This window comes from Leucoraja erinacea, chromosome 9, assembly GCF_028641065.1.
Source record: "Leucoraja erinacea ecotype New England chromosome 9, Leri_hhj_1, whole genome shotgun sequence".
NCBI lineage: Eukaryota > Metazoa > Chordata > Chondrichthyes > Rajiformes > Rajidae > Leucoraja > Leucoraja erinaceus.
This window is the reverse complement of record NC_073385.1, coordinates 22,636,062-22,663,766: the sequence shown is the minus strand read 5'-3', so window position 1 is coordinate 22,663,766 and position 27,705 is coordinate 22,636,062. Positions and strand designations below refer to the sequence as shown.

The 27,705-nt window shown below is 43.1% G+C and overlaps 2 protein-coding genes across 4 annotated transcripts in view; one reads left to right on the top strand and one right to left on the bottom strand.

Moving 5' to 3' along the window:
- Positions 1–401: 401 nt before the first annotated feature.
- Positions 402–19,230, bottom strand: trmt5 (tRNA methyltransferase 5). Of its 3 annotated transcripts, XM_055640317.1 has the most exons (6): positions 19,123–19,197; positions 18,108–18,250; positions 13,374–14,017; positions 12,923–13,047; positions 3,748–4,399; positions 402–787 (listed from the first exon to the last, which is right to left on the bottom strand). In XM_055640317.1, exons 2-6 carry the CDS (start codon positions 18,113–18,115, stop codon positions 711–713), a joined length of 1,506 nt encoding a protein of 501 aa, XP_055496292.1. In that variant the 5' UTR covers positions 18,116–18,250; positions 19,123–19,197; the 3' UTR covers positions 402–710. The 3 variants fall into 3 exon arrangements, with proteins under 3 accessions (XP_055496292.1, XP_055496290.1, XP_055496291.1); XM_055640315.1 differs by lacking the exon at positions 18,108–18,250 and having other exon boundaries at positions 19,123–19,230; XM_055640316.1 differs by lacking the exon at positions 19,123–19,197 and having other exon boundaries at positions 18,108–18,622.
- Positions 19,204–27,705, top strand: part of slc38a6 (solute carrier family 38 member 6) — a 61,576-nt gene continuing 53,074 nt past the window's right edge. The window contains exon 1 of the mRNA XM_055640318.1: positions 19,204–19,328. Within this exon, the coding sequence (XP_055496293.1) occupies positions 19,275–19,328 (54 nt within the window). The 5' untranslated portion in view covers positions 19,204–19,274. The remainder of the gene's footprint in view (positions 19,329–27,705) is intronic.

The window sequence follows — 27,705 nt, the reverse complement described above, 5'->3', positions numbered from 1 at the left end:
TTATCACGGGTGAGGGAATTTTGACTATAACATTCCAACAACAGTAAAACTAATTTGTGTCAAATGCATAAAATTAGCTAAAGGATTTATACTCTCCACTGTTAATAATCTTAAGTATATTTTCATTCATAATTTAACATTAAAAAAACATTTGTGAGTACTTTATTCCTTCAATGGAATACAAATTACTCCATCACTACTGCAGATTGAAACCTTAATCTTTAGATACCAGAGCTGCGGAAAATATGTTTTGATAAATGCAAATGATTTTACTGCATTTGGACTAAAGCCATGTATTCTTAAACCTCCTGAAATTTGCTCTACTCTCTGGAATTTCTCTCAGTTTGTTTAAACATTCTGAAACTGTTCCAAGAACCAAAATGATTGATGAATACTGAATGCAATTTTGTGAAAGTTTTATTTGCAGTTCTAATGGTGCTGTTTGAGTCAAGATTTTCCATTGGTTACTTATTAATATGACAGAATTCAATATTCACAGTGGAAAAACCATCATAGCGAGCAAGTAAAGTGAGCCCTTGAGAGGACTCCAATCCCCATTATAACAAATCACTGGCTGTTTATAGAAGCAAGTCACGACCAGAAGGGAGACCAGGAAATGATGCAAACATTCTTAGATTCCTTTCACTGACTGGCAATTAAATTGCACTGTATTCAGTTTCTTAACAGCTAAAAATGAAGCTGCTCGTTTATCACAAGTCACTGTAGTCCACTGCAACAGTAGCGTCTTCAGACCGAAGGCGTTTTGGAGCTGGCTCCTCAGTATTGTCTGGGAAGTTGAAAAGAAAATTGCACATTAATGACAGAATTACTAAGCTGTAGCCAAAATAAAACTTACAAGAGTAATCAAAAAAAAACATTCATTTTGATCTGCAATATCTTTAATATTTTTAATAATCTCTCACGTTCTTCTGCTGCATTATAACACACTTGAATTTAAATCTGCTTTAATTGTGGCTAGGCAACAATTGCTCGCAGCAAAATATTAGCTTGATAGTGGGAAACTTGAACCTAACATCTTCAATGTACACGTTAATAAATAATACATTTTCATCTGTTTTCACCAAAGGGAAGGAAAGGAAGACTGTGAGATAAATGTGGAGAAAAATAATATGCAAGGGCAGTTTGAGATAAAGAAGTTGCAGTTGTTGGGGCTCCTGAAGAGCATTAAGATGGATATATCCCAGACTATCAAGAGAGGCAAGAGAGGAGATTGCACGTGCCTTGAGAAAGATCTTTGTCTTTGCCGGTCATTGACAGGGTTCCAGAGGACTGTAGAGTAACTGATATTGTTCCTTTAATATAAAAAGGGAAGGAGAGAGAAGCCAGGGAATTATGGGCCGGTAAACCTCACATCCGTGGTAGGGAAGTATTTACAAGGATTCTTCGGCATAGGATTTACTCCCATTTAGAGGATAATGGTTAATTAAGGACAATCAAGGCTCAATTAGGCCCATAAGCCCAATTATAATTCATAAGTTCTCAAGTTATAGGAGCAGAATTAAGCCGTCTGACCCATCAAGTCCATGTCATTCAATCCCAGCGGATCTATTTTTCTCTCTCAACCCCATTCTCCACCGTTTACTTCATAACCTGACACCCTTACTAATCAAGCCTTAAAAATATCCATTGACTAGGCCTCCATAACTGTCTGTAGCAATGAATTCAACAAATGAATCGCCCTCTGGCTAAAGACTATCTCCTTTCTAAAAGGTATTTCCTTTTATTCCACATTCACTCTGTCCTTTCACTATTCGGTAAGTTTCACTGAGGTTCCCCATCATCCTTCAAAACTGCAGCGAGTACCTGCCCAATGCCTTCAAACATGTCATATGTTAACCCAATCATTCCTGGGATCGTTCTCATAAACTTCCTTTGGACCCTCTCCAATGCCAGCACACCCCTTCCTCAGATATGGGCCCAAAACTGTTCACAATACACCAAATGTGGTCTGACTAGTGCCTTATAAAGCCTCAGTTTTACACCCCTGTTTTTGTATTCTAGCCCTCTCGAAATAAATGCTAACATTGCATTTGCCATTAGCGCTTTGTCCAGGGTTACTCACTTTAATAGAGTTTTTTGAGGAAATGACAAAGGTAATCGATGAGGGCAGAGCAGTGGATGCTGTCTACATTGATTTTAGTGAGGCATTTAAAGTCCATCATCATACACTGATTCAGAAGTTTAAAATACACGGGATTAACGGTGATTTTGTTGTATGGATTCAGAATTGGCCCAATCGAAGAAGACAGGGTTGTGGCGGAAGGACAATATTTAGGCTGGAGATTGAGAGGTAGACAGGTTGATAAGTAATACGTTTGCGCATAACACCAAGATTTCTGAAATCTGGGACTGTAAGGAAGATTGTCGAGGTATACCTTGGGATATAGATCAGCTACAGAAAAGAGCGGAGAAATGAAGTTTAATCTGAGAAAGTGCAAGATGTTGCACTTTGCGGGGATGTCAAATGTAAGGGGAAATATACAATTAATGGCATGACACAACAGCATAGATGTATAGAGGGATCTTGGGGTCCATAGGTCGCTGAAAGTGGCAACACAAGTAGACAAAATGGTAAAGGAGGCGTATGGTGTGGTATGGCTTTAACAGGTCAGGGCATTGTGCATAAGAGTCAGGAAATCATGATGCAGCTTTATAAGACTGGTTAGGCAACATTTGGAGCATTGCGTGCAATTCTGGTCACCCCATTACAGGAAGGATGTGTTGGTTTTGGAAAGGGTGCAGAGGAGGTTTACCAGAATGATGCCTGGAGCAGTGGGTAGGTTGGACATATTTGAATTTTTACCTGCGGAACATCGGAGATTATGAGTGAATAGAAGTATTAAAAAAATAATGAGGGGCAAAGATTGGGTAGACACATCAGGACCTTTTTCCCAAGATGGAAAAAAAAATCAAATACTAGACAGCACGGCTTTAGGGTGAGAAGACCAATGTTTTAAAGGAGATATGTGGGGTAAGTTTTGTATTTACATGCAGAAGGTGGTAAATGCTGCTGTGTTTGGTAGCTGAGGCAGATGTGGTAGTGGCATGTAAGAGACTTTTGGATATGAATATGGAGGGATATAGATTATGATGCACTGATAGATAAGAAATGGTCTTGGCATCATGTTCGGCACAGACATTGTGGGCCAAAAAGTCTGTTCTTGTGCTGTACTGTTCTATATTCTAATAATTTTCAGCAGAAGAAATAAAATATAGCAAATTTTCTTCCAAATTTTTTTTCTGCTCCTGACAGGTCATCGTAGTAGATCCAAAGTGGGAATAAAATAAAAAGGAAATATCCATTCAAAACTTCACTTATTGAAATCCAATCTAGTACAGTAAAATATATATATTTTTTTGATTATGTGGCTACCGCAACATTTAAAATATGGAACTAATTTATAACAAGAGAATAAATACATTTTGTATTAAAAGGTCATGAAATTAAAGGTTAAATTAATCACATCTTTAACTTTTGGGTAGTATGACAACAAATGCGGAATGTTCCTTGGGGCATTTACAGAAATGTTTAGCAGCATTCTTTCTAAAACCAGCCCCAGAATTTGTAGAAATACATTTTTGCGGTGGTATAGGAGAATAAAGTACTTTTCTGATTCCCATATAAATGTTCAACTATTGACAGTTCAACTTATTATGCAATGATAAATCTGATCATAAATTTGGAAACTGTAAAATTAGAATAGATAGTGCCATGGAGTTACTGACCTTTTACCATAAGATTTCTGCATAATACTTTAACAGGGATTTTAAAACTGATACACATCATTTCCTTGTTTGGGGCCACATTACGAACTAAATGGACAGAGAAATGTTCTTCTAAGGAGGTTTTTAAGAAATGTTCCGCACTTCTCTGAACATCTTTGGCAGGTTCATCACACTTGGAGAAACTGTAGCAATGGACAGTGGGTAATGCATTAGCTGTGCACGGCCCCTCCAATAGTTGTCTGAAGGCATCCAGGAACTCGATAGCCATACCAGGCAGATTCATAATGATATGAATAGAGGTTCTGTTCTCCTTCAAAGCAATTGCTTCAGTTTGTTTTGCTAAATCATCTTTCAGTGGGCCCATGATAAAGTCCCTGCCATCTAGATTGAATGTCTGTACTTTTTCATTTACTTTGTTCACCTTGCAGTTATGGACCAACCATTTATAAGACTCTGGGTTAAGATCATTTGCCATTACTTTGCAATTCTTCTTTGCTGCTGGAATAGCAAAAGGTCCAACGCCAGCAAAAACATCATACACTACATCTCCAGCTTTTAGAAGATCAACTATTCGACCATGTTCAGTGCTGAGCCGAGGATTCCAATACACTTTGGAAAAATCAAATTCATACATTATGTTGTTCTCCTTGACCTATGAACAGACAAATTATATTCAATACTTTGTGCTGGTACAAGGTAAACTAAGTTATTATAATGTACATAAAAACAGTTCAAAAAATAATCCCTTCTATAATTCTAACCGTAATGTACCTACAGTGCCCAACATAATGCTTGGGACAAAGACCTATCATTTATTTATTTGCTTCAGCACCCCACAATTTGAGATTTGTAATAGAAAAAATCACACGTGGTTAAAGTGCACATTGTCAGATTTTAAAAAAAGGCAATTTTTATACATTTTGGATTCACCATGTAGAGATTGCAGCTGTGTTTCTACATAGTACCCCCCCCCCCCCCTCCCCCCTCATTTCAGGGCACCATAATGTTTGGGGCACATGGATCCACAGATGTTTGTAATTGCTCAGGTGCATAATAATTGTCTCCTTAATGCAGTTATAAGAGAGCTCACAGCACCTAGTCTTTCCTCCAGTCTTTCCATCACCTTTGGAAACTTTTATTACTGTTTATCAACATGGGGACCAAAGTTGTGCCAATGAAAATCAAAGAAGCCATTATGAGACTGAGAAACAAGAATAAAACTGTTGGAGACATCAGCCAAACCTTAGGCTTATCAAAATCAACTGTTTGGAACATCATTAAGAAGAAAGAGAACTGGTGAGCTTACTAATCGCAAAAGGATTGGCAGTCCAAGGAAGACCTCCACAGCTGATGACAGAAGAATTCTCTCTATAATAAAGAAAAATCCCTAAACAGCTGTCTGACAGATCAGAAATTATCTTCAGGTGTGGATTTGTCAACACCCAGCAACTGGTGATGTCCATGAATTGCAGACTTCAAGCAGTCATTGCTTGCAAAGAATATGCAACAAAATACTGAACATGACTACTTTAATTTACATGATATTGTCGAAGGGCAGAATGGCCTATACTTGTATCTATTGTCAATGGCCACTGTCTGCAGAAGACTTCAGGAACAGAAATACAGAGGCTATAATGCAAGATGCAAACCACTGGTTAGCTACACAAATAGGATGGCCAGCTTACAGTTTGCCAAGAAATACTTAAAAGAGCAACCACAGTTCTGGAAAAAGGTCTTGTGGACAGATGGGACGAAGATTAACTTATATCAGAGTGATGGCAAGAGCAAAGTATGGAGGAGAGAAGGAACTGCCCAAGATCCAAAGCATACAACTTCATCTGTTAAACACAGTGGTGGGGTGTAAAGGGCTGGGCATGTATGGCTGCTGAACGTACTGGCTCACTTATCTTCATTCATGATAAAACTGCTGATGCTAGTAGCATAATGAATTCTGAGGTGTATAGATACATCCTATCTGCTCATGTTCAAATAAATGCCTCAAAACTCATTGGCCGGTGGTTCATTCTACAGTGACAATGATCCCAAATATACTGTTACAGTAACAAAAGATTTCTTTAAAGATAAAAAATGGTCAATTCTTGAGTGGCCAAGTCTTGTTCTTTTCATGTTCATCTTGTTTCAAATGTTGGCCTCGCTGTCATCGTCCGTCCTGAAAAGGATGCAAGCTTCCGGCGACAATCCGTAGAAGCCATCACTTGTCGCAATAGATCAAGTCAAGTCAATTTTATTTCTATAGCACATTTAAAAACAACTCTCATTGACCAAAGTGCTTTACATTGGTGCAGGTACTAACGTGCTACAAACAGTGGTACATAGATCAACAATACATACATAGATACATACAGCACTCCCTCAGAGGACCTCAAGAAAGGCTTGAGAGTAGAAATAAGTTTTAAGTCTAGACTTAAAAGAGTCGATGGAGGGGGCAGTTCTGATGGGAAGAGGGATGCTGTTCGATAGTCTAGGAGATGCAACCCTGCTGCATCTCCTAGGGATGGTCAGTAACCCCAAGTCGGCCGATCTGAGTGACCTGGAGGTGGTATGGTGGGTAAGCAGATTTTTGATGTAGGTGTGGGCGAGCCCGTTAAAGAAATTGATTCGGAACCGCACAGGGAGCCAGTGGAGAGAGGCCAGAATCGGGGTGATGTGGTCCCTTTTTCGGGTGCCCGTCAGGAGTCTTGCTGCGGCGTTTTGGACCAATTGCAGGTTGGACAGGGATGATTGGCTAATGCCAGTGTAAAGGGAATTGCAGTAATCAAGGCGGGAGGAGATAAATGAGTGGATGATCTTTTCGAGGTCGTCAAATTGGAGGAATTGTTTTATTTTATCTATCGTCCGAAGCTGGAAGAAGCTAGCTTTTACCACGGCATTGACTTGTTTGTCAAATTTCATTGCAGAGTCAAATATCACGCCAAGGATTTTGACGTGAGGTTTGAGTAATGGGGTAAGGCTACCAAGGCTGCCTGCTATCGTTTTGATTGAGCCAGAGGGGCCGAGTAGGATGACCTCAGACTTTCGTTTAGTTGGAGGAAGTTCTGGGCCATCCAACACTTTATATCCTCGAGGCAGTGGATAAGGCTGAGTAGATTAGATTGGTTGTTGGGCTTCAGGGGGAGATAGAGTTGTGTATCGTCTGCATAGCAGTGGAAGGAAATGCCGTGCCTTTGAATGACTTGGCCTAAGGGGAGCATATACAGAGAGAAGAGAATGGGGCCTACGATGGAGCCTTGTGGAACCCCACAGCAGAGGCAAGCTGGGGAGGAGAAAGAGTTGCCTATGTTTGTAGAGAAACTCCTATCTTTGAGGTAGGAGACGAACCAGCTCAGGGCAGTGCCATCAATACCAACCCCATACCGGAGACGGTCAATTAGGATGGTGTAGTCCACTGTATCAAATGCTGCGCTGAGGTCAAGAAGGAGCAGGATTGCACAGTGGCCGGAGTCAATGGTGAGCAGTAGGTCGTTATGTACCTTCAACAAGACAGACTCTGTGCTGTGGTGGGCCCTGAAACCTGATTGGAAAGTTTCATGGATAGTATTTTGGTAAAGGTAAGCCATAAGTTGACTCAAAATTACCTTTTCAAGGACTTTTGAAAGGAAAGGCAGTTTGGAAATAGGTCTGTATTTTCTAGGCATGGTGGGGTCTAGGTTAGGTTTTTTTCAGGAGGGGCTGGACCACCGCATGCTCGAAGCAGGTTGGAACAGTGCCAGTTTCCAGAGAACTGTTGATGATGGCGAGGATGCTGGGACCAGCTATTGCAATGACATCCTTCAGAAGGGCAGTGGGGACAGCGTCAAGGGGGCAGGTCGCAGGTTTCATGGTGGTGACCAGCTTTACAAGGGAGGGTAGAGTAACAGGTTGGAAACAGTCTAGTTTAGAAGAACAGACCAATGAGACAGCTAGGTCACGGATGGGAGGGGAAATATTCGATCTGATGTTCTTAACTTTGCCGGTGAAAAATGTAATAAATTCTTCACACTTAGCAGGGAACCCAGCTAAGCTGGTACTGGGGGCAGGACATATGACAGAGGTAATTGTACTAAAAAGGACCTTGGTGTTATGGGCGTTTTTGGAAATGTGGTCGGAAAAGTATTTTGTTCTTGCAGACTTTACTGCCTCCTGGTATTTGAGAAGATTGTTTCTCAGAAGTTCAAAGGGAATTTGAAGCATCAGATTTGTACTTCCATTCTGAATTTCTGCACTCTCTTCTTAGGGCTCTGGTGGTGTCATTGAGCCAAGGCCAGCCTTTAAAGTTAGGCTATTTCATTTTAAGAGGAGCCACAGAATCCAGGATAGAAGAGCAAGTGGTATTGAATAAAGAAATGAGGTCGTCAGTGCTGAGATGGAGGGGAGACGCCTCGATGGTGCAGATGTCGGGGACGGCTATGAGAGCCTCAGAGAACTTACTGGCAGTCGAAGAGTTTACGTAGCGGGAGTAGCGAGCAGGGAGATGGGATTTTGAGGGAGAGAAAGGCAGAGATGCATCGAATATAATTGTACTATGATCAGATAGACAGGCATCAATAATTTCTGTATTACAAATTGGGAGACCAGACGATAGCACCAGGTCGAGTGTATGGCCAAGCTTGTGCATGGGTCCAGTGGTGAGTAGAGTCAGATTGAAGGACTCAACCAGGTTCATAAATTCACTCACAAGAGGCTTAAGTGGGATAGCAGATATGAATGTTAAAGTCACCAAGAATCAGGACCCAGTCAAATTTGGGCAACAAGCTGGCGATAAGATCAGCAAATTGTGAGATAAAGTCTTTATGCATTTTTGGTGGGCGATACACAAGAACTATTAAAAGTGGCAGGATTAGATCAACTATGATTAGTTGATGTTCAAAACTGGAGAAATGATCAGCGTTCAGGAGGCGGCAGTTGAAATGTTTCTTAAACACAGAGTTCCACGAGTGGAGCAAGCTCACCAAGATTAAGCCAGGTTTCTGTGATCACTAGGAAGTCCAATCCATGTGCAGTGAAGAAGTCATTGAGGATGAAGGTTTTGTTCAGCAAGGATCTCGCGTTGATCAGGGCCACTTTAGCAGGGAATGCAGGTGAGTTGTGGTCCGGTAGCGGCTCCCCACACCAGTGGGCGGAGGTTCAGGGAGACCACGCTGCTGCGTTTCACACATGGCCTGGCTGGGAGCCAGACAGACCGGGGACAGGGAAGATCGACCAAAGAGAGGCATTCCTGGGCTTGAGAGGCCGCCGATGGATGGAGCGGGAGGGCCGACCAGATCCGTCTTCACAGCGTTGGGTGAGGTAAGCTGATGTCGAACGGGCGAGAGTCTTCAACCTTTCCAGGGGGCCCGCGCGTTTACTCCGCCTCCTGGCTTGGTGCGAGTGGCGGCGGCCGCAAGGCTGAGCCCGTACACCCACCGGGAGGCGAGCGGTAGAGGAAGCTTTGTCCAGGGCTCAGTCTGGAGCTCTGTCCAGGGCTTTGTCTGGGGCCTTGGATGAAGACCTCAACGACTGAGGCTCGGATGTCGAGAAGTGTTTGTTGTTCGTAGACCAGCATTGACTGCAGGTCATACGAATGGTTGAGGTTTCCTTGTTCGGGGCTTTGTCCAGATGGGAGACGACAGGCAGCCAAACACAACGGCGCGGCCATAGTGGTGGTGGTAGCACAATTAGCTCAGGAAACTTCCAGCTTCCAGCCATCTTGAATAATCAATCATAGATGATGGTGGTAGCAGAATTAGCTCAGGATGCTTCCAGTTTCCAGCCCGCGACGTGGACGTTACTGCTATGGGGCCAGTGGCTAAGTCAATCGCCCGGTCTGAACCCAATTGAGCATGCCATTTATATGCTGAAGAGAAAGCTGAAGGGGACTAGCCCCCAAAACCTGCATAAGCTAAAGATGGCTGCAATACAGGTCTGGTGTTGCATCACCAGAGAAGACACCCAGCAACTGGTGAGGTCCATGAATCGCAGACTTCAAACAGTCATTGTAAGCAAAGAATATGCAACAAAATACTAAACATGACTACTTTCATTTACATGACATTGCTGTGTCCCAAACATTATGGTGCCCTGAAATGGGTGGACTATGTATAAACACTGATGTAATTTAAACATGGTGAAACCAAAATGTATAAAAAATTGCCTTTATTAAAATCTGACAATGTTCACTTTAACCACATGTGATTTTTTTTTCTATTACAAATATCAAATTGTGGAATACAGAGGGAAATAAATAAACGATGGGTCTTTGTCCCAAACATTATGGAGGGCACTGTACTTACTGTTTGAAAATGATTGTTCCTATTTGATATTCTCCACTGGCCAAGCAATACATTGTGAACGTGCTCCTCCAGTAGCTTCTCAGGATATGGTAGGAAACTGTTATCTTAACTACATTTCATCAAATGTTCTGCATCTTACAGTAAATTATGGATTCTTCATATCTATCATATCTTCAAAATGTTACCTACAATTGTCAGGCTGGACAGTCAGATATTGTTCTATTTTTCAAATTGCCAACCCGTATCAAGTTTCTATATAAATTGTATACAATTTCATTCCAAATTAAGCTAATTCAGAATGAAATGCAAAATAGGAAATTCAGATTTTAACTAAACATTTACTTCAAGTTGTACTGCAACCTGAATATGAGCTTCAGTATATTGTTTTTTTTTCAGATGTACTGCATCATTCTATTCCCAAGTTGGAAATAAGGTGAATGTTAATTCAACGGATAATGTAAGTTTTAATGTTGCTCCCCGACAATCAAAACCAGGGGCCACAGTTTAAGAATAAGGGGTAAGCCATTTGGAACGGAGACGAGGAAACACTTTTCCTCACAGAGAGTTGTGAGTCTGTGGAATTCTCTGCCTCTGTGGAGGCCAGTTCTTTGGGTACTTTCAAGAGGGAGCTAGATAGGGCTCTTAAAGATAGCGGAGTCAGGGGATATGGGGAGAAGGCAGGAACAGGGTACTGATTGGGGATGATCAGCCATGCTCACATCGAATGGCCCATTCCTGCTCCTATTGTCTATTGTCTAAAACGGCTTTGCATAAACAACCAACCACATATGTGCATAAGTACAGGTGCACAACCTTTTATCCGACAGCCTTGGGACCAGACACTTTTCGTAATTTGGAATTTGTCGGTCTTCGGAATGGAAATTTTTTAGCGTAGATTTTAATGGCTGGCTCGGTGGTAGAGTGCCCGGCTCATATCCGCAAGGTCGCGAGTTTGCGCCTTGATCCCGGCAGTTCCTCGGTCGCGAGTTTGAGTCTTCAATGTAGTTTTTTCTTGCAGAATAAATGTCTGTATGAAATGCAGTGTGTTGAAAGAGTTCCTGAATTTGTAAATGTGGCCCGCAGCATTGAATCACCTCCTGCACTCATGTCACCCTAGCGGGGCTCCCATCCCCCTAAGGAGGCCTAAGGCGACATTTTTTCACACTCTTATATCCGTGTGCAGCAACAGGCGCCAAACGTGAGCTTTGGTGTGCAGACGACATCCTGGAAAAAATGTCTGTTTCTTCCAGGTAGTGATATACCCTCTGCGAAATATACGGTCCACTTCACTTTTATGAAGGTGATTTAGTTAACTTTCTTCCAGGACCGACCCGAGGTTCCGCTGTCCCTCTGTGGGCCACCCCTCGGTGAACGCTCAGACTCAACTTTGTCTTGGGATTTAGTTCCCACGCAATGTACCCTTCAATCCAGGCTTTTTATGAATCTGGGATTTAGTTGATTTCGTCGAAAACTGAAAGCGAGTTTCATACAAACATAAACTGCAAAACATAATTAACAAGAATCCTGTCTCCCTGTCCCTAAGAAAGTAGGGGGCTATCAATAGAGTAGAAACCCCCCCTCCCCCATTTTCTACACCCCAGGGGAATCCGCTAATCCCCCGATGGGCCGCTACGGCAAAAGTGGCAGTGTTTCCCCACAGCCCGAGCTGCGCGAAAAAAGAACAAGACGCATTTTGCGCACCAGCAGCATTTGCCCCTCTGGAGTTGGAAGGGGCTGGGCTGGAGTTGCTGATGGATCTCCGAAGCTTGCATGTGGGCAATGTGGTCGGATTGTGCTAAATGAGGGGGCACAGCTCGGGCTGACCGGCGAACTGCCACTTGTCGCCGTAGCGGCCCATGGGGAGCGGCTCCCGAAATGGTCCCGATGTCTCCCGCTAGTTTGCAGTTTTCCTCTGGAGTTGGAACGGGGCTGGGCTGCTGCTGGCTGTGGGTCTCTGGGATCTCCGTGCTTGCAGTGGGCCTGGGGGTCGGTGTCCCGTTGGTCCTGACGTCTCCGGTGACTGGCATTGCCGACGTGAAGACAGTACAAAGCCCCCACGCCGGTGCAATGGGCGGGGAGCTGGAGAGGGGAGGGAAGGGGTCACACACATGGCCGGGAAGCAGAGGGGTGTAGGTGGGGTAAAACTGAAGGGAGCGACAATCTGCAGCTCCCTGCCCGCTGAGTAAAAAAAATTCCCACGCAAGACTCACGATACACTGTGTATCGTGTCTACCGTGGGGACTTTTTTAACTCAGCGGGCAGACAGCAGCATATTGTCAATTATTAACCCTCCCGCGCAATATACCCTCACCGTCTCTTTTATGAATGGGGATTTAGTTCCCCTTTCTTCGAGGACCGACCGGAGGTTCCGCTGTCACCTCTGCGGGCCGCCCTCCGTGAACGTTTTCAAGGACCTTTTTTCAAGCACTGAAAAAATGTCCGCTATTCGGAGGTTTTCGTTATTTGGATCTTCGGATAAAAGGTTGTGCACCTGTAATAATTAAACATTACTATCTGTACAATCATACAGAATGAGAATGTTCATTTGTAGTGGATAGAGTAATTTGAACGATAAAATGTTGGTCATCTCTTCCTCTCACACATTTTAACTGGAGACGTTATTGCTTTGGATACTGAAGTGACTTTCCTCTTGGACAATGCGATGATTATTCAATGCGGAACTTTTTTTTTGTTTAAATTAATTTAATACGTCAAAGAACCTACAGCACACCACCGGCACACGAGCTTTATAATTTACATTTCTCTGAAAATACTGGCCATCACTTTTTTCAAGATGCTTTAATTGCATCTGTTAAAAATTCCCATCCCCCCAAAATTTGAAGAAAAAGTGCAATTTTAAACAAACATTACTGGGAAACAACTAAAATGAAATTTAATATTCTTACCGTTGCTATCATATTGTCTTCCCCAGCTAGTATTTCCATCTGGAAATTACGATAAGTGTTGTCAATAATATTAAGTTTATTAACTACTGAAGTTATTCCAGGATTCTTATCCATTATAACTTGACCTAAGAAACAAAATTGTTGGCAATTTAGTTAAGGATGGTATGTACTTCAATCCAGGCTTTTTGATAACTCTGCATCTATTTTTGATATAGGAAAACCAAAAGTGTGTTACTTACAAACATAAACTTCAAAACATAATTAACAAGAATAATGTAAATATTTTTAAGAAATACTAATAATCAATAGATGTAGAAACTTGTATTACTCATTTTCTACAGAAGGGTTTTATGTTATCCATACAGCAATGTTTCCTTTAAATAGAACTTTTCTTACAAAAAAAATATTTCATTTTATTTTTCTTCCAAAAACAAATAAATTTAGATCCTACCAATCAAATGCTTGTATGGAAGCTGATGATCTCGAAGATTCATGTGGGCAATGTGGCCGATTCTGCTAAATCCAGTGGTTACGTCTTGTCCGACCGGCAAAACTGCCTTCAGAATCTCTTCAGATTTGAAATGTTCGTATGTCATTATTAAATTGTGCTTGCGAACCTCAAGATCAACATTATATTCCTTTAAAATAGCTCTCTCCGAAGCTCCAAAAGATTCCAAGCAAGATATTTTGTCTGGGTCCAACAAAATTAGTCTGTAAATTTCATCTTCTGAATCTTCAATTACACGCTTCAGTCCTGGTCTTTTTATTGCTACATTTCTCAATGCTTTCATGACTTTGTTTATTAATTCCTTTCTTACTTTAAGAGCTGGAAGTGCAACAGTTTTCTGAAACAAGTCCCTGTTTAGCTGAGTCATGCCACGGACTGCTGCAGGAGGCAAGTCAAGATCAATGACCTCTTCAGGGTTCTGGACTGACATCATGCCTAATTCAGGGATATTGTCCGTGGAAATCCACTGTCCAGGAAAGTGCTGAGATTTTACTGGAGTAAAACTATACCACTCCCTCCGTGTCAATTTTTTAGCTGGTGTACTTAAAGCAGCATTTGCCCATGTCTTGTTGAAGCGAACAAGAAACCTAAATTGAAAAAAGATTGAACATCAGTCACAGCACAACTAATGCAGTAATGATCTGGGCCCAGTTAACTTTGGTACTGACTTTGAAAATAAACCTCCAGAGTTAGATAGAGCTTTAGGGGCTAGGGGAATCAAGGGATATGGGGAGAAGGCAGGCATGGATTACTGATTGTGGATGATCAGCTATGATCACAATGAATGGCGGGCGGTGCTGGCGGGCGGGCGGTCCAAATGGCCTCCTCTTGTGTCTATTTTCTATGTTTCTATCCTGTATCACCAGCTCAATGGCCAGACTTTTGTCAAATTGAATGCAAAGGAATACATTGACTAAACTGAAATATCCCTTGGCAGAATGTTATATTTATGAAATAGGTTCTCTAAAAAGCCATGGAAGACTTTCAGGTTTTTGCTCCATTGCTCGCTAAAGACATTTCAAATGATTTTGCTTTGAGAATCCAAGAGTCATCTAGAATAGGTGGGGCATTCTTTGTTCCCAATAATCTGGCATGCTGATTTTCTATCAGTATTCCTTCTTGTTCTTGTCCTTGTCCAAACGAAGTCTATCAACTTTGCTTACAGTTTTTCTCTCATTCAGATGACTCGTATCTAATATGCAATGTCTATTCAGGGGATTGGCTGTCAACTAGCATCAAATTTAAGCCTGCTCACTTCAACAGCCAACTTTCTGGAAAGACTCATTTTTTACTCCAATTTTCCCACCACATTGGTCAAGGAATTCTATTTCCTATAACTATGCAATTAATCTATCCTTTGGCTTCAGCTAAAGATTTACCCACACTTTAAGGACCGTCCAACTAAACACATTGAGTTTTTTCCTTCTGCTTTCATAATTTCCTTTCCTCGTTTCTACTCTGCTAACTTTGTTGGCTATGGCTTTAACTCTGAGTTTTCTGGGAACAAGGGTTGTCTAATACACCAGTTCAGTAGTAAGAGGGTCCTGTACTGTTAGGTGGGAGCACCTTTCAGATGGGGCATTAGTCCTGTTCCTCAGGTGGACATAAGACATCTCATGATATGATTTCAGCTGGACATATTTATATATGTAAAAAGGAAAAGATTAGTGAAGACAAATTTAGGTCCCTTACAATCAGAGACAGGTGAATTTATAATAGGAAACAAAGAAATGGCAAAACAGTTAAACATATACTTTGGTTCTGTCTTCACAAAGGAAGACGCAAACAATCTACCAGAAATACTAGGGGACCAAGGATCTAGTGGGAGGGAATACACATTAGTCAGGAAATGGTGTTTGATAAACGATTGGGACTGGAGGCAGATAAATTCACAGGACCTGATGGTCTGCATCCCAGAGTACTCAAGGAGGTGGCCCTAGAAATCGTGGATGCATTGGTGATCATTTTCCAATGTTCTCTCAATTCTACATTAGTTCCTGTGGACTGGAGGGTAGCCGATGTAACTCCACTTTTTAAGAAAAGAGGGAGAGAGAAAACGGGGATTTATAGACCAGTTAGCCATACATCGATAGTGGGGAAGATGCTTGAGTCGATTATTAAAGATGTTATAGCAGCGCATTTGGAAAGCAGTAACTGGATCGGTCAAAGTCACCATGAATTTATGAAGGGGAAATCATGCTAATCTTCTGGAATTTTTTTGAGGATGTAACATGTAGAATGGATAAGGGAGAGCCAGAGGATGTGGTGTACCTGGACTTGGACAAGGTACCACACAAGAGATTAGTGTGCAAAATTAGAGCACATGGAATTGGGGGTAGGGTATTGACATTGATAGAGAACTAGTTGGCAGACAGGAAGCAAAAAGTAGGAATTAACGGGTCCTTTTCAGAATGCAGGCAGTGACTGGTGGGGTGCCGCAAGGCTCGGTGCTGGGACCCCATTTATTTATAATATATATTAACGTTTTAGATGAGGGAATTAAATGTGACATCTCCAAGTTTGCGGATGACAAAGCTGGGTGTCAGTGTGAGCTGGGATGAGGATACTATGAGGCTGCAGGTTGACTTGGATAGGTTGGGTGAGTGGGCAGATGCAGTATAATGCGGATAAATGTGAGTTTATCCACTTTGGTGGAAAGAACAAGGAAGGCAAGATTATTATCTGAATGGTGTCAGATTAGGAAAAGGAGAGGTACAACGAGACCTGTGTGTGCATGTACATCAGTCACTGAAAGTAAGCATGCAGGTACAGCAGGCAGTGAAGAAAGCTAATGGCATGTTGGCCTTCATTGCAAGAGGATTTGAGTTTAGGAGAAAGGAGGTCCTTCTGAAGTTCTGGTGAGAGTGCACATGGAGTATTGTGTGCAATTTGGTCTCCTAATTTGAGGAAGGACATTCTTGCTATTGAGGGGGTGCAGCGTGGGTTCACCAGGTTAATTCCCGGGACGGCGGGACTGACATATGATGAAAGAATGGGCTTGTATTCGCTGGAAAACCCTCTTCACCCAGAGTTGTGAAACTGGGGAATTCTCTGCCACAGAAGGCAGTGGAGGCCAATTCACTGGATGTTTTCAAGAGAGAGTTAGATTTAGCTCTTAGGGCTAAAGGAATCAAGGGATATGGCAAAAAAATGGGGAATACTGATTTTAGATGATCAGCCATTATCATATTGAATGATAGGCTTAAAGGGCCGAATGGCCTACTCCTGCACCTATTTTTCTGTTTCTAAGATTGTGAAGAAGACAGGGAAGTTATCCTGAATGTTTTAGTGCCAATATTCATTGTTTTAAACTGATTACCTGATTTTTATCACGTTATTGTCTGAGTTCTTTTTGTTCACAAATTGAATGCAAGACCGTAATTGAAAAGTACTGCCATGGTTACAAGACGCTTAATAACATTATGAAAGGGATGTGAAAAACGCTATAAATTGTAAGCTTTTTCTTTTCCCCCTGCCAGCCCCACAGCGGTCAATGGATCCAAAATGATGGCAATGCCAAACACAGGTTCCCAATCTTATACTGCCCACTGCAGGGGCCACTTGCCTACACTTTGTGGTTTATTCTTCCCCACACCCACTTTCCTTCTAAATGGCACCTTCTTTTTCTGCATGTCCTCCTTTGTTGCCTTATTTCCGTTCAGGATCCCATACACCTCTGTGTGATGAACCCCATACACTCAGGACCCCATACACTCTCTGTGTCTCAGATCATCACCAATGCTTCCAATAGTTCAAGTATGCATTCATTTCCTTACTCTATTAAAATGGTTTAAATCTGGATGCATTCATCTTGCAAAGAACACAAAGAATGACTTGACAAAACATGCATGTAAACTTGTGGGGGGGAAACAAGTCAACATTTCATATCTGAAGCGATGTTCTGCCAAGTAAAGATGAATCCTGATGAAGGGTCTCAGACCCAAAACATTGACTACTTCCTTTGCCATATATGCTGCCTGAACTGCTGAGTTTTTGCAACATTTTCTGTTTTCAATTCAAATTTCCAGCATTTGCAGCTTTGTATTTCATGCTATGTAAACTAACCTTTTGGGGAACTGCTATTTAAGAAGCAATAAACAAAATAGACACTATTATGGTTTGGCTAACAGTATTAATGATCATTGATTTTGTTTTATTATTGATCATTGTGATTATTAGACATTATGTTCCTGCGTTAATGGGTATGTAAAGCTTTAACAAGTAAGGATTTAATTGTTCAATTCTCAGTGCATGACAATTAAACACTTTTGAGCCTTATCTAGATCAATCATATCAGCACAGTGGCTACAAATGCAGGACAGAGTCTGATTGCTTTGGAACACATGGCTCTTGGTGTTTCATTTCTTCACAATCTGTAAGAAGTCAAGAGTCTGGATTGGTGCAGCTTTAAGACCAAAATAAAAACTATCAAGATCTATATTAGTATTTGTGCTACTTAGCTCCATATAGATCCCCGCAAAGCTTGTATATCGTATAATGTATATTATAGGGCGACAGCAACTCACTAAGTATATTAATGCATCCTCCTCCTCCAAAACCTCTAAAAATCTCACCAAATCCAATTGCTTGGAACTTCTAGCCTGGAATCACCTTAGAGGCACATGAATAAAGCCACCCACCAAATACTCTGGGTGACAACAGATGGGCATTAATTACCGTATCATTCGCACATTTACAGTAATGTTCACAACAGATGGTGGGAAAAGTCTATGTCTGAGTGTTGCATAGGCAATGAGCGATTAACGTCCTAAAACCACTTTCCTCTCCGTGGAGACACAAGAGACTGCAGATGCTGGAATCTGAAACAATAAAACAACTGTTGAAGGGACTCGTGTAGGAAGGAACTGCAGATGCTAGTTTAAACCGAAGACACACACAGAACGCTGGAGTAACTCAGCGGGCCAGGCAGCAACTCTGGGTCTGATTGATCACTGGAGAGAATGAATGGGTGACGTTTCGTGTCGAGACCCAATAACTCAGTGGGTAAGGCGGCGTCTGTGGGAAGGAACTGGACAGACGAGCTTGAGTAGATCCAAGGGACTGTCCGCCTCCCTCCACGGATGCTGCCTGACACGTTAATCCCCTCTATGAACTCGCCGCACTTGGAACCGAATCAAGCCCGTCCCGGTACAGCCTGGGGTCTGATCCCCGCCCGCCGGTCCCGGTACAGCCTGGGGTCTGATCCCCGCCCGCCGGTCCCGGTACAGCCTGGGGTCTGATCCCCGCCCGCCGGTCCCGGTACAGCCTGGGGTCTGATCGCCGCTCCTCAAGGGCGGGGGTGGAAGGTTCAGCTGGAGCGCACTCCAAGGGAAGTTTCGAGACGACCCTGACCCTTCCCCTTCATCTAGCGAGCGCTATGAGGGACGGTTTCCAGACGACCCTTCCCCAAGGCAGTGGGGTCCAGCGCGCCCCCAGCACCGGTTTCCAGACGACCCTTCCCCAAGGCAGTTGGGTCCAGCGCGCCCCCAGGACCGGTTGCCAGGCGACCCTTCCCCATGGCAGTTGGGTCCAGCTCGCCCCCAGCACCGGTTGCCAGGCGACCCTTCCCCAAGGCAGTTGGGTCCAGCTCGCCCCCAGGACCGGTTGCCAGGCGACCCTTCCCCAAGGCAGTTGGGTCCAGCTCGCCCCCAGGACCGGTTGCCAGGCGACCACCACACGAGCCCTCACTCACCTCATTCCGACCTCCCGCAGCAGCACGAGCCTTCGCAGCGGAAGCGTCATCAAGAGGCGCGCGGCGCCGCCGGTCAGCTGACGGTCTATCACGTGACGGTGACCGTGCCGGTGCGGAGGCTCCAGGTCCAGGTCGGGCGAGTAGTCGGTGCGATGGGGAGCGAGCTACACGATAATGCGTTGGAGGAGCAGTTGCTCCCGAGAGATGTAAGTGTGTTCAACATGAAACGACAGACTTGACGTTGTGCCGTCTCTCTCTGGAGAGACATGTGTGTCGGAAGGAACTGCAGATGCTGGTTTACACTGAGGATAGAGACAAGATGCTGGTGTAGCTCAGCGGGACAGGCAGCGTCTCTGGAGAGAAGGAATGGGTGAAGTTTCGGCTCATTCTCTGCAGAGACCTGCTGATTTAAATCCAGACTTTGTACAGCCGATTAAACACCTATCAACTTGCAGCAATAATGTAACGAAATAGTTATTTTGAAAAACAATTTTCTGATTCTTATTGCACATGTGAGAAGTAGCATTATAACTAAAATCTGGGGTTAATTCCTTTGCCGTTCTTTTAATCTGTACTCTAGGGTCTTTTCCACAAAGTGCTTGAGGATCTCAGCGGGTCAGGCGGCATCTATGATGGAAATAGACAGACGACGCTTCGGGTGGGGAGCCTTCTTCAGCCGACCAACGCGAAATGGCGTTTGTCCATTCCCCTCACAGCTGCTGCCCGACCCGCTGAGTTCATCCAGCACTTGGTGTGTTGCTCAAGATTCCAGCATCTGCAGTTTATTTTCCACCCACGTAATGGACTTCTGTTTTTTATCAGAACTTGTCAGTTCTTTCTGCAAGGTCATCAGCCTTTATCATTAACTCAGCACTACTCAGATTTGTAGTGCTATTTTGTGAATCTTTGGATTCTAATTTCAAGTCCCACTTGAAGGCCTTGAGCAAAAAACAATTTGAGGTTCCAGAATAGTGCTGAGGGAGCACTGCACCGCCAGGCAACCCCAGTCTGCATTTCGTTGTCTCTATACTGTACACTGACAATGACAATTAAAATTGAATCTGAATCTGAATCTGAATCTGTCGTTATCAAACTAACTATTTAACCAGAACTCCGTATTAGCAATGTACAATAAAGAAGGAAATGTTGGAAATACTCAGCAGGTCAGACAGCATCTGTTGAGAGAGAAAAAATAATGGTTTAGATTTGTGACCTTTCGTGAGAACTAGGAAAAGTAAAAAAAAACAATCAAGTTTTGGAGAGGTAGTGGAAGAGAACAAGAGGATTAGCACTGGTAGGCTGGAGAGCAAGAAAATCCGAATGACATAAATGATGTTGGTACTAGGTGAGACATGGTGGTGAAGGCTTATTAACTGCATCTGAGCTATCTCAAAGGTGTTAATGGAGAGATATGATTGATGAAGGAGTGGGGTGGGTGAAGCTGCAACTGAGAAATACACAAAAAAAAAAGTAGTTGATAGTCTGGAAAGAAAAGAGAATGCCTGAACTACACAGCTGGCTGGAGAGCAACTGGAGAGATAAACCTGGATTCGGCAAGCCGTTGGTGGCATTGGAAGCCAGGGTTGTAAAGTGTGAGCCGGGGGGAGGGGGGGGGGTAGATTTGGCTGGACCGTCTGCATATGCTGGAATCTTGAGCAAAAAAAAACGTTAAGGGAACTCAGTGGATCGGGCAGTTTCTTTGGAGGGAAATGGACAGAAGACATTTGGGATTGGGACCCTTCTTTAGATTGATTGTAGTAGGGGGAACAAGCTGGAAAAGAGAGCTGGAGATGGGACAAAGCCTGACCAGTGATAGATGAGTCGCGAGTCATATGTTACATGTCATAGGTACTGAAATGGAACAATGACATTCATAGTTACAGCAACATAACAGGTCTGTAAACATAGCGCTCGATAGATAACATAATAAAAAATAAACAAGAAAAATAAGTTCTTTAAAAACAAAACAATATTAATAAAAAACAAACCAAAACCTAGAAGGCTGTAGTGAAATCAAGACCGTTCATAGTTTGGAATTTATTTATAATATTTAGTAGCCTGATGGTTGTTGGAAAGAAGTTGTTCCTGAACCTGGAGGGCATAGTTTTCGGGCTCCTATACTGGAAATCTTTGTTTTAATGGGTCCCTTTCTAATGGATTTTGATTATAGCGGATTGACCTACCGACTCCACCCCTGGCTTGCACCACCTCCTCTGCCATTTATAACTCTGGCTTCTGATGCCACCCCCTGCTTGCAAGGTGCACTAGCGAGCCATTTTTCATCCACCATACAGTCAGGTTGACATAGCTGTTGTTAAGGCTCATATTGTAGCCACTGGGACCAGCACTTTCTACAGGCCGCTGCCACTGACGGGACGCATTTGGTCACCATGGGGCTCCATCGCAAGTTCCCCAGTTTTCATGTCTTCATAATAAAAGTAGAAGAGAAATATCATTGAAATTCTGCTCATCTCTTGCAGCTCCTCACGAAGATTACTGCTTTGGTTTCTAAGGAGCCCTATTCTCTCGAGGTACCCTCTTCCCCTAATGCACGTATGATGTACCTTTGGAATCTCTGTAATTAATCTCTTAATTAAGCCAATTTATCTGGCAGTTATTTCTTTCCCCCTTTTTGCCATACTGAATTCCTCCTTGAATATGCTGCTCATTCCACTAAACGTGTCCTTGTCTATAACTATTTCAAAGTTAATAGAACTGTGGTCGCTGGTCCCGAACAGCTCACTCCCTGACACTTCAGTCACTTGCCCTTCCCAATTTGACATATTCCATCGCATCCAAATCCTTGGCGCTATGACAGTCCCAGTCTATAATGGGGAAGTTAAAATCCCCATTAAAACCTTATTAGTCTTGGTGTTGCCTGCAATTTCCTGGCATATTTGTTCTTCTAATTTCCATTGACTGTTTCGGAGCCTATCATACATTCCCAACAAGGTGATTATCCCCTTTATCTCTTCCTTCTACTCATAGAGCTTTACCAGATGAACCATCAGTAATGTCATCTTAAATGATTGCTGTGACATTCTCCTTAACCAATAAAACACCTATTTTACCCCCACCCCTATCTCACCAGCACCTGTACCCTGGAACTGCTAGTCCTGTCTCCGCCCCCTCCCTCCTTCCTTCCCTTCACCAGGTTTCTGTAATGGCTATAACGTCCCAGTTCCAAATGCCGACCTACACCCTGAGCTCATCCACCTTACTCGTCAGACCTCTCGCACTGAAATACATGAAAGTTAATTCAACATTCCTTGCTCATTCCCTGCCATGCTACTGTATATTCTGTTGATGGACCTAGCTTTTTATCAACTTTCAGGCTCGCCTCACTCCTGCTTTGGATTCCATCCCCCGTATTGTGGAGTATGTTATGTTACCTGTCTTTACTGATTGTGGTCTATGGGTCAGGAAGTTGAGGGTCCAGTTGCAGAGGGGAGTGCGGAGTCTTGAGTTCAGGATTTTGGAGATGAATTTGGTTGGAGTTATGATGTTGAAGATAGCAGTATATCATTAAATAAGAGTCTGATGTAGCTGTCTTTAGATTTTAGAGATACAACGTGGAAACAGGCCCTTCGGCCCACCGACCAGCAATCACCCTGTACACTAACACTATCCTACACACTAGGGACAATTTACAATTTTACTGAAGCCAATTAATCTGCAAACCTGTACATTTTTGGAGAGGAGTGACCAGAGCACTCGGAGAAAACCCACGCATTCACAGGGAGAAACTATGAACTCTGTACAGACAGCACCTGTAGAATAGTAGTCTTGTCTTCAATGAATATGACCAGAAAAATACTTGAATATAATGAGAATGAATGTTGAGGGATTAAGTAACTTCACACTTGCAATTTTCTTTGATTTATTGCTGTGAGTTTAGGGAAGTTCTTGAAGTCTTACACTGGATCCAGAGTGCTTGAGCCTAGGCAAATAATTGCTGATCAAAACAAGTTAGCTTGTGCTGAGTAATTTGACTGAATAGTTTTGAGGAAGTTGTTGGCTAGAGGAGTTTCTGTATTTGCATTACAGGGGTGGATGGATGTGGATCACATGCAGATGGAAAAAATTAGTTTAACTTGGTCGGCACAGACATTGTGGGCTGTAGGGCCTGTTCCAGTGCTGTACTTATCCATGTTCTAATGTAAGAGGGAAGGTGAGGTGCAGGAGTCATACATCACTGAAATGGGCCCTTTGGCTCATGCTGACCTCGGAGCCCCATTTAGGCTAGTCAAATTTGCCTGCGTTTGGCTCATCTATCTATAAATACTATTAAAAGTTTCATCTTGTATGTATGTATACGTCTGTGTCTGTGTGTGCGTCTGTTTTTTTTATACCTTTGTCAAAATGCTATGCGCTAGAGTTGAAATTTTTGCAGATTATTACTTGCATTAACCCAGTTGACGCAATAAACAGGTTCCCATTACATTTCATGCTACATTTCAAAAGTTATTCATCATTAAAGTTTTAAAAATCCGGCCTTTCAAACAACTCACAGATTCTTCAAGCAGCTTCGAATAACGTAACAATGCCCCCGCAAGGGGAGCGGGTCAAGTTGCCTATTTTCCAAAAAGTTGCCTATTTTCTTCGCTCCATAGATGCTGCCGTACCCGCTGAGTTTCTCCAGCAATTTTTTCTGCCTATCTGATTTATTACCTGCTCCCTACAATCTAGGGACCATCTACAGTCGCTAATTAACCTACAAATCCTCATGTCAACTGTGTCATCGGAGGAAACACATTTGGGCACAGGGAGAACGTGCAAACTCCACACGCATTTGAGGTTGGATTTGAACCAGAATCTTTGGCACTGTGAGGCGGCACCTCTACCAGCTGTGCCACTACCTTCTCAAGTATCCTCTTTCAGGAATGTCTGCATTAAATGTGCAGGGATGACTGTTTCGTACTGTTCCTGAAACTTAAACTGAGCCTTGTTATAACAATGCAGGAAGCCACAGGCAGATCAGAGTGGGAGAGGGAGAATTAAAATATTAGGCAACACAAAACATAGTCAACACTGAGCACTGAATGTAGGTGATTTGCAAAGAAGTTGTACAATCTGCACTTGGTTCCTTCAGTGCAAAGGAGGCCATATTCTGAACACCAAATGGCATAGTGGCTGTCCCTGGACTGTGAGCACCTGACTTGTGGGTAGCCCTACATACAAATGAGCTCCCATAATATTAAATTCAAAAGTCTGAAGTATGTACAGATGCCGATTCCTATGAATGGCATAACTAGTTTCCTCTCTCCACTTTTAAGAATTATTTCTTATTAATCTTGTGTGCTTTTGGTGCTATCTATATACTCTGTGTGTGTGGGGGTGTGTGTCATTTTGCCTTTGAAACGTATCTCCTCGAAAACCAGACGCAAAAACGCGGAGATTTTTACATATTTCGGTAGGGATTTAACTTATGATTTCAGAAATCCACTCTAAATTTGCTCAATTTTCCCCCCAGATTTTGAATAAAATTGTTCACAAAACTCACTTTAAAAAAAATAATCACTGCTTGCCAGCTGCTGACGTCACAATGCCCACATGCCCACCAATCAAGGCCCACCTGCATCCTGCCCCCCCCCCCCCCCCCCCCCCCCCGTGGATTAATGCAGCTGCTGTCAACGCGCTGCGCAGTTTTCCACGAGGTACGTTACTCCACCCCCCGTTCTTCAAAAGACGCAGAAAGAATGAGAATGTTCTGCAGCAAAGCTCCTATAGCTGCGCTCCGCTATAGGATCTTTGTTCTGCAGATCCGGAGGTGAGCGTTGCTCACGCGATGAAGCTTCTCCTCACTGACGGCGCAGCTCATGAAGCCCCGCCCCTCCCATGCCCTGCCCGCTCATTCCAGCTGTGGGTTTCCAGAGAGTCAGAAGCCGCTTCTGTCTCCCCGCATTTCGGGCTCGGGCTGCTGCCCCCGCCCCCCTCCTCACTCTCTTTCCCCCTCTCTCCCCCCTCTTTCCCCCCCCCCCCCCCCCCCCCCCCCCCCCCCCCCCCCCCCCCCCCCCTGTAAACGTGCGCTGGGGGAACAGACCCAACGGGTCTGCACTTGGTCTTGTACACTATAATGCTGTGGAGGCATGGTTACCATATTGAGCCATTTTTCTGTATTTTCTGATTCATGGATAAAATTGACGTAGATCTTTTAAAAATAGAATCCATTTGTTACTTAGGGATGGCCTGAATATGAGATTGAAGCAAGAGTAGAAGAATTGCTGGTTTGCCTGGAAAGACTCTTTGAATCCTTAGATGGTGGGAAATGTAGAGATCTGAAAGCATTCCTTAAAATGCATCATGTTGGATCTCATAAATTATCTTGCTACAATAATTAACCTCCAACATTCATTTCTCTGCTAGATGATATAAATATTGATTGTGCTGCCGGACTTCCACCTTACTCTCACTGCTCACCGTTTCTGATTTCTTCTGGCGGGTCTGAGCTGAATTGTGTTGTATCATCAGCTGCCATAAAAATAAAATGAGGCTGTATGTGAGCAGTTTAAATAGTGCAACCTAGGGTGAGGAAACAAGATGAAGAGTAATTTGCAGAGAGGAGTATTTTGAATACACCCGTGGCTCAGTGGTGGCACAGTGGAATGGCTAGTTGAGCTGCTGCCTCACATGCGTCAGCGACTCGGCGTCACTCCTGACCTTGGGTGCTCTTCCTGTGACTGCGGAATTCCTCCAGGTGCTCTGGTTTCATCTTACATCTCAAAGACGTGGGTTGGTGGATCAATTTGCAGTTCCAAGTTGTCCCTGGTTTGTATGGGGGTTGGGGGAAGAAATTAAATAAAACAGGAATAATACAGGAGTAATGTAAATGGTGGTGTTTTTTTGCATAGACTCAGTAGCCCAAAGGGTCTATGTCCATGCTGTATCTCGCTGTCTCTATGACTGTTGATAACTTTGAAAATTCAGAAGGGACAAAAGAGAATGGCAAGGCTGGCAGGCATCCTTGATGATACAGTACTTCTTGTCTTCCTGATGCAAAACACTGAATGTGACAGGATGGAAGTGCTGGGCCTATGATGGACTGTGCTGTGCTGCTGGTAAAATAGTTTCCACCCCAGATTGAGGTACACCCTGTCGGCATTGTACAGATAACCAATAGCCAGGCAGAATCTTATAGGTGCAGAGTTTATATAACTGTTGTAAGTCTAAACCTTGTAATTAATAGTCATCTATAGCTCATTGATATATTTATTCAAGACATTCTCTCCTTGTTTGCAAATATCATTTGCAACCAGTTGATCTGTCGTCTTATCTCTTCATCTGGTGACCGGTCACGATATTGGAGCAGGCTCGGCTTTCGGGATCCTTCCACAGAGCATGTCATTCAAAGGTTTCTTGGCACATATGTTTCTGAACTCTTTCTTGGGCACTGATTTGTTTACGTGAATGCTTTTATGGAATGGTATTAATTACAGCATCAGAAGGGATTTTGACACCTCGTAGCTATGCTGGTTCGTATTCCTGTAACCCTGACTTTCCCAACATCTCTTCACCCAATACTTTTATTTACATCTTTTCAGATACTTGTATTAAAAATTCTCCTTTTTAAAATATATTTTCATAAAAAGTCAGAATATAATTCACTTGCGTGATCTTTTGACAGTTAATTCATTGTTTACACAAGTCAAAAATTAGCATGGCATAATGCAGCATTCACAACCTTAAAGCAAATAGTTCATAGGGTTATAATGGAGAGTGCCGAGCTGTGGGAGGTGTTTCTCCCTCAAAGAACTCTGGTCAAGGCTGCACCCAGGTTTAGCACATCTCTTAACATCTGGTCCTTGAAGCTAGAGTACATTATTTTGCAGGTGCTCATAGGCAGTATCTTGCCCTGATTTACCAGTTAATTTTGGGGGTACCAAAGGGAGCTTTACATTGCACTGCTGGTTTCCCAGCAGCAGTTGTAATTTCTGTGCATCCTTAAAGTATCTGGAATTTATCAATGTTGAAGGACTGACCATGTATTTCCAAACATGCGACCTGGATGAAGTGGCTGGCAGTGTTATATCCAAAGCTGGCATTGCTTGTCCTTGATGGACCAAAAACAAAGTGCTCAAGGAAATCAGTGGGTCAGACAGCATATGTAGAGGGAATAGACAGCAGAAGGGTCCTGACCCAAACCTTTGTCTGTCTATTCCTATCCCAGCTGCTGCCTCACCCACTGAGTTCCTCCAGCACTTTATTTTTGGCTTAAGGCTCCAGCATCTGCAATTTTTATTGTCTGCTTGTCCTTCATGAAAGTTAAAGATGCACTCATCCAGGTGTATAGGGAATATTCTCTTGATTCATCAATCTTTTGACTTGTTGCTTATAGATAATAGGAAATATTTTGGAGTGGAGGTGAGTTGCAATGTAACTTTAATTTACAAGGTTAATGTGCTATTGAGGGGATTGGGAGAAACTTGATCAAAATCACAGCTTGCTGCAGCTAGATAAATTTTGGCTGTTTTTTGTAACTAAAAGACCCCTGCCTTTGAGTAAACATGAATGTTTTAATCTAAAGAAAAAGTTAACTGAATTGTAAACCCCTGCAAGGAAAACTGGCACTGTAAATCAAGGCGT

Excerpts from the sequence above, each read along its gene's own strand:
- trmt5 (XM_055640315.1), bottom strand. The coding sequence starts at position 19,172 with ATGACGCTTCCGCTGCGAAGGCTCGTGCTGCTGCGGGAGGTCGGAATG. Across the intron at positions 13,048-13,373 it reads TCCATACAAGCATTTGATTG|GTCAAGTTATAATGGATAAG; the intron begins GTAGGATCTAAA and ends TTTGTTTCTTAG. Across the intron at positions 788-3,747 it reads CAGAAATCTTATGGTAAAAG|ACAATACTGAGGAGCCAGCT; the intron begins GTCAGTAACTCC and ends TCAACTTCCCAG.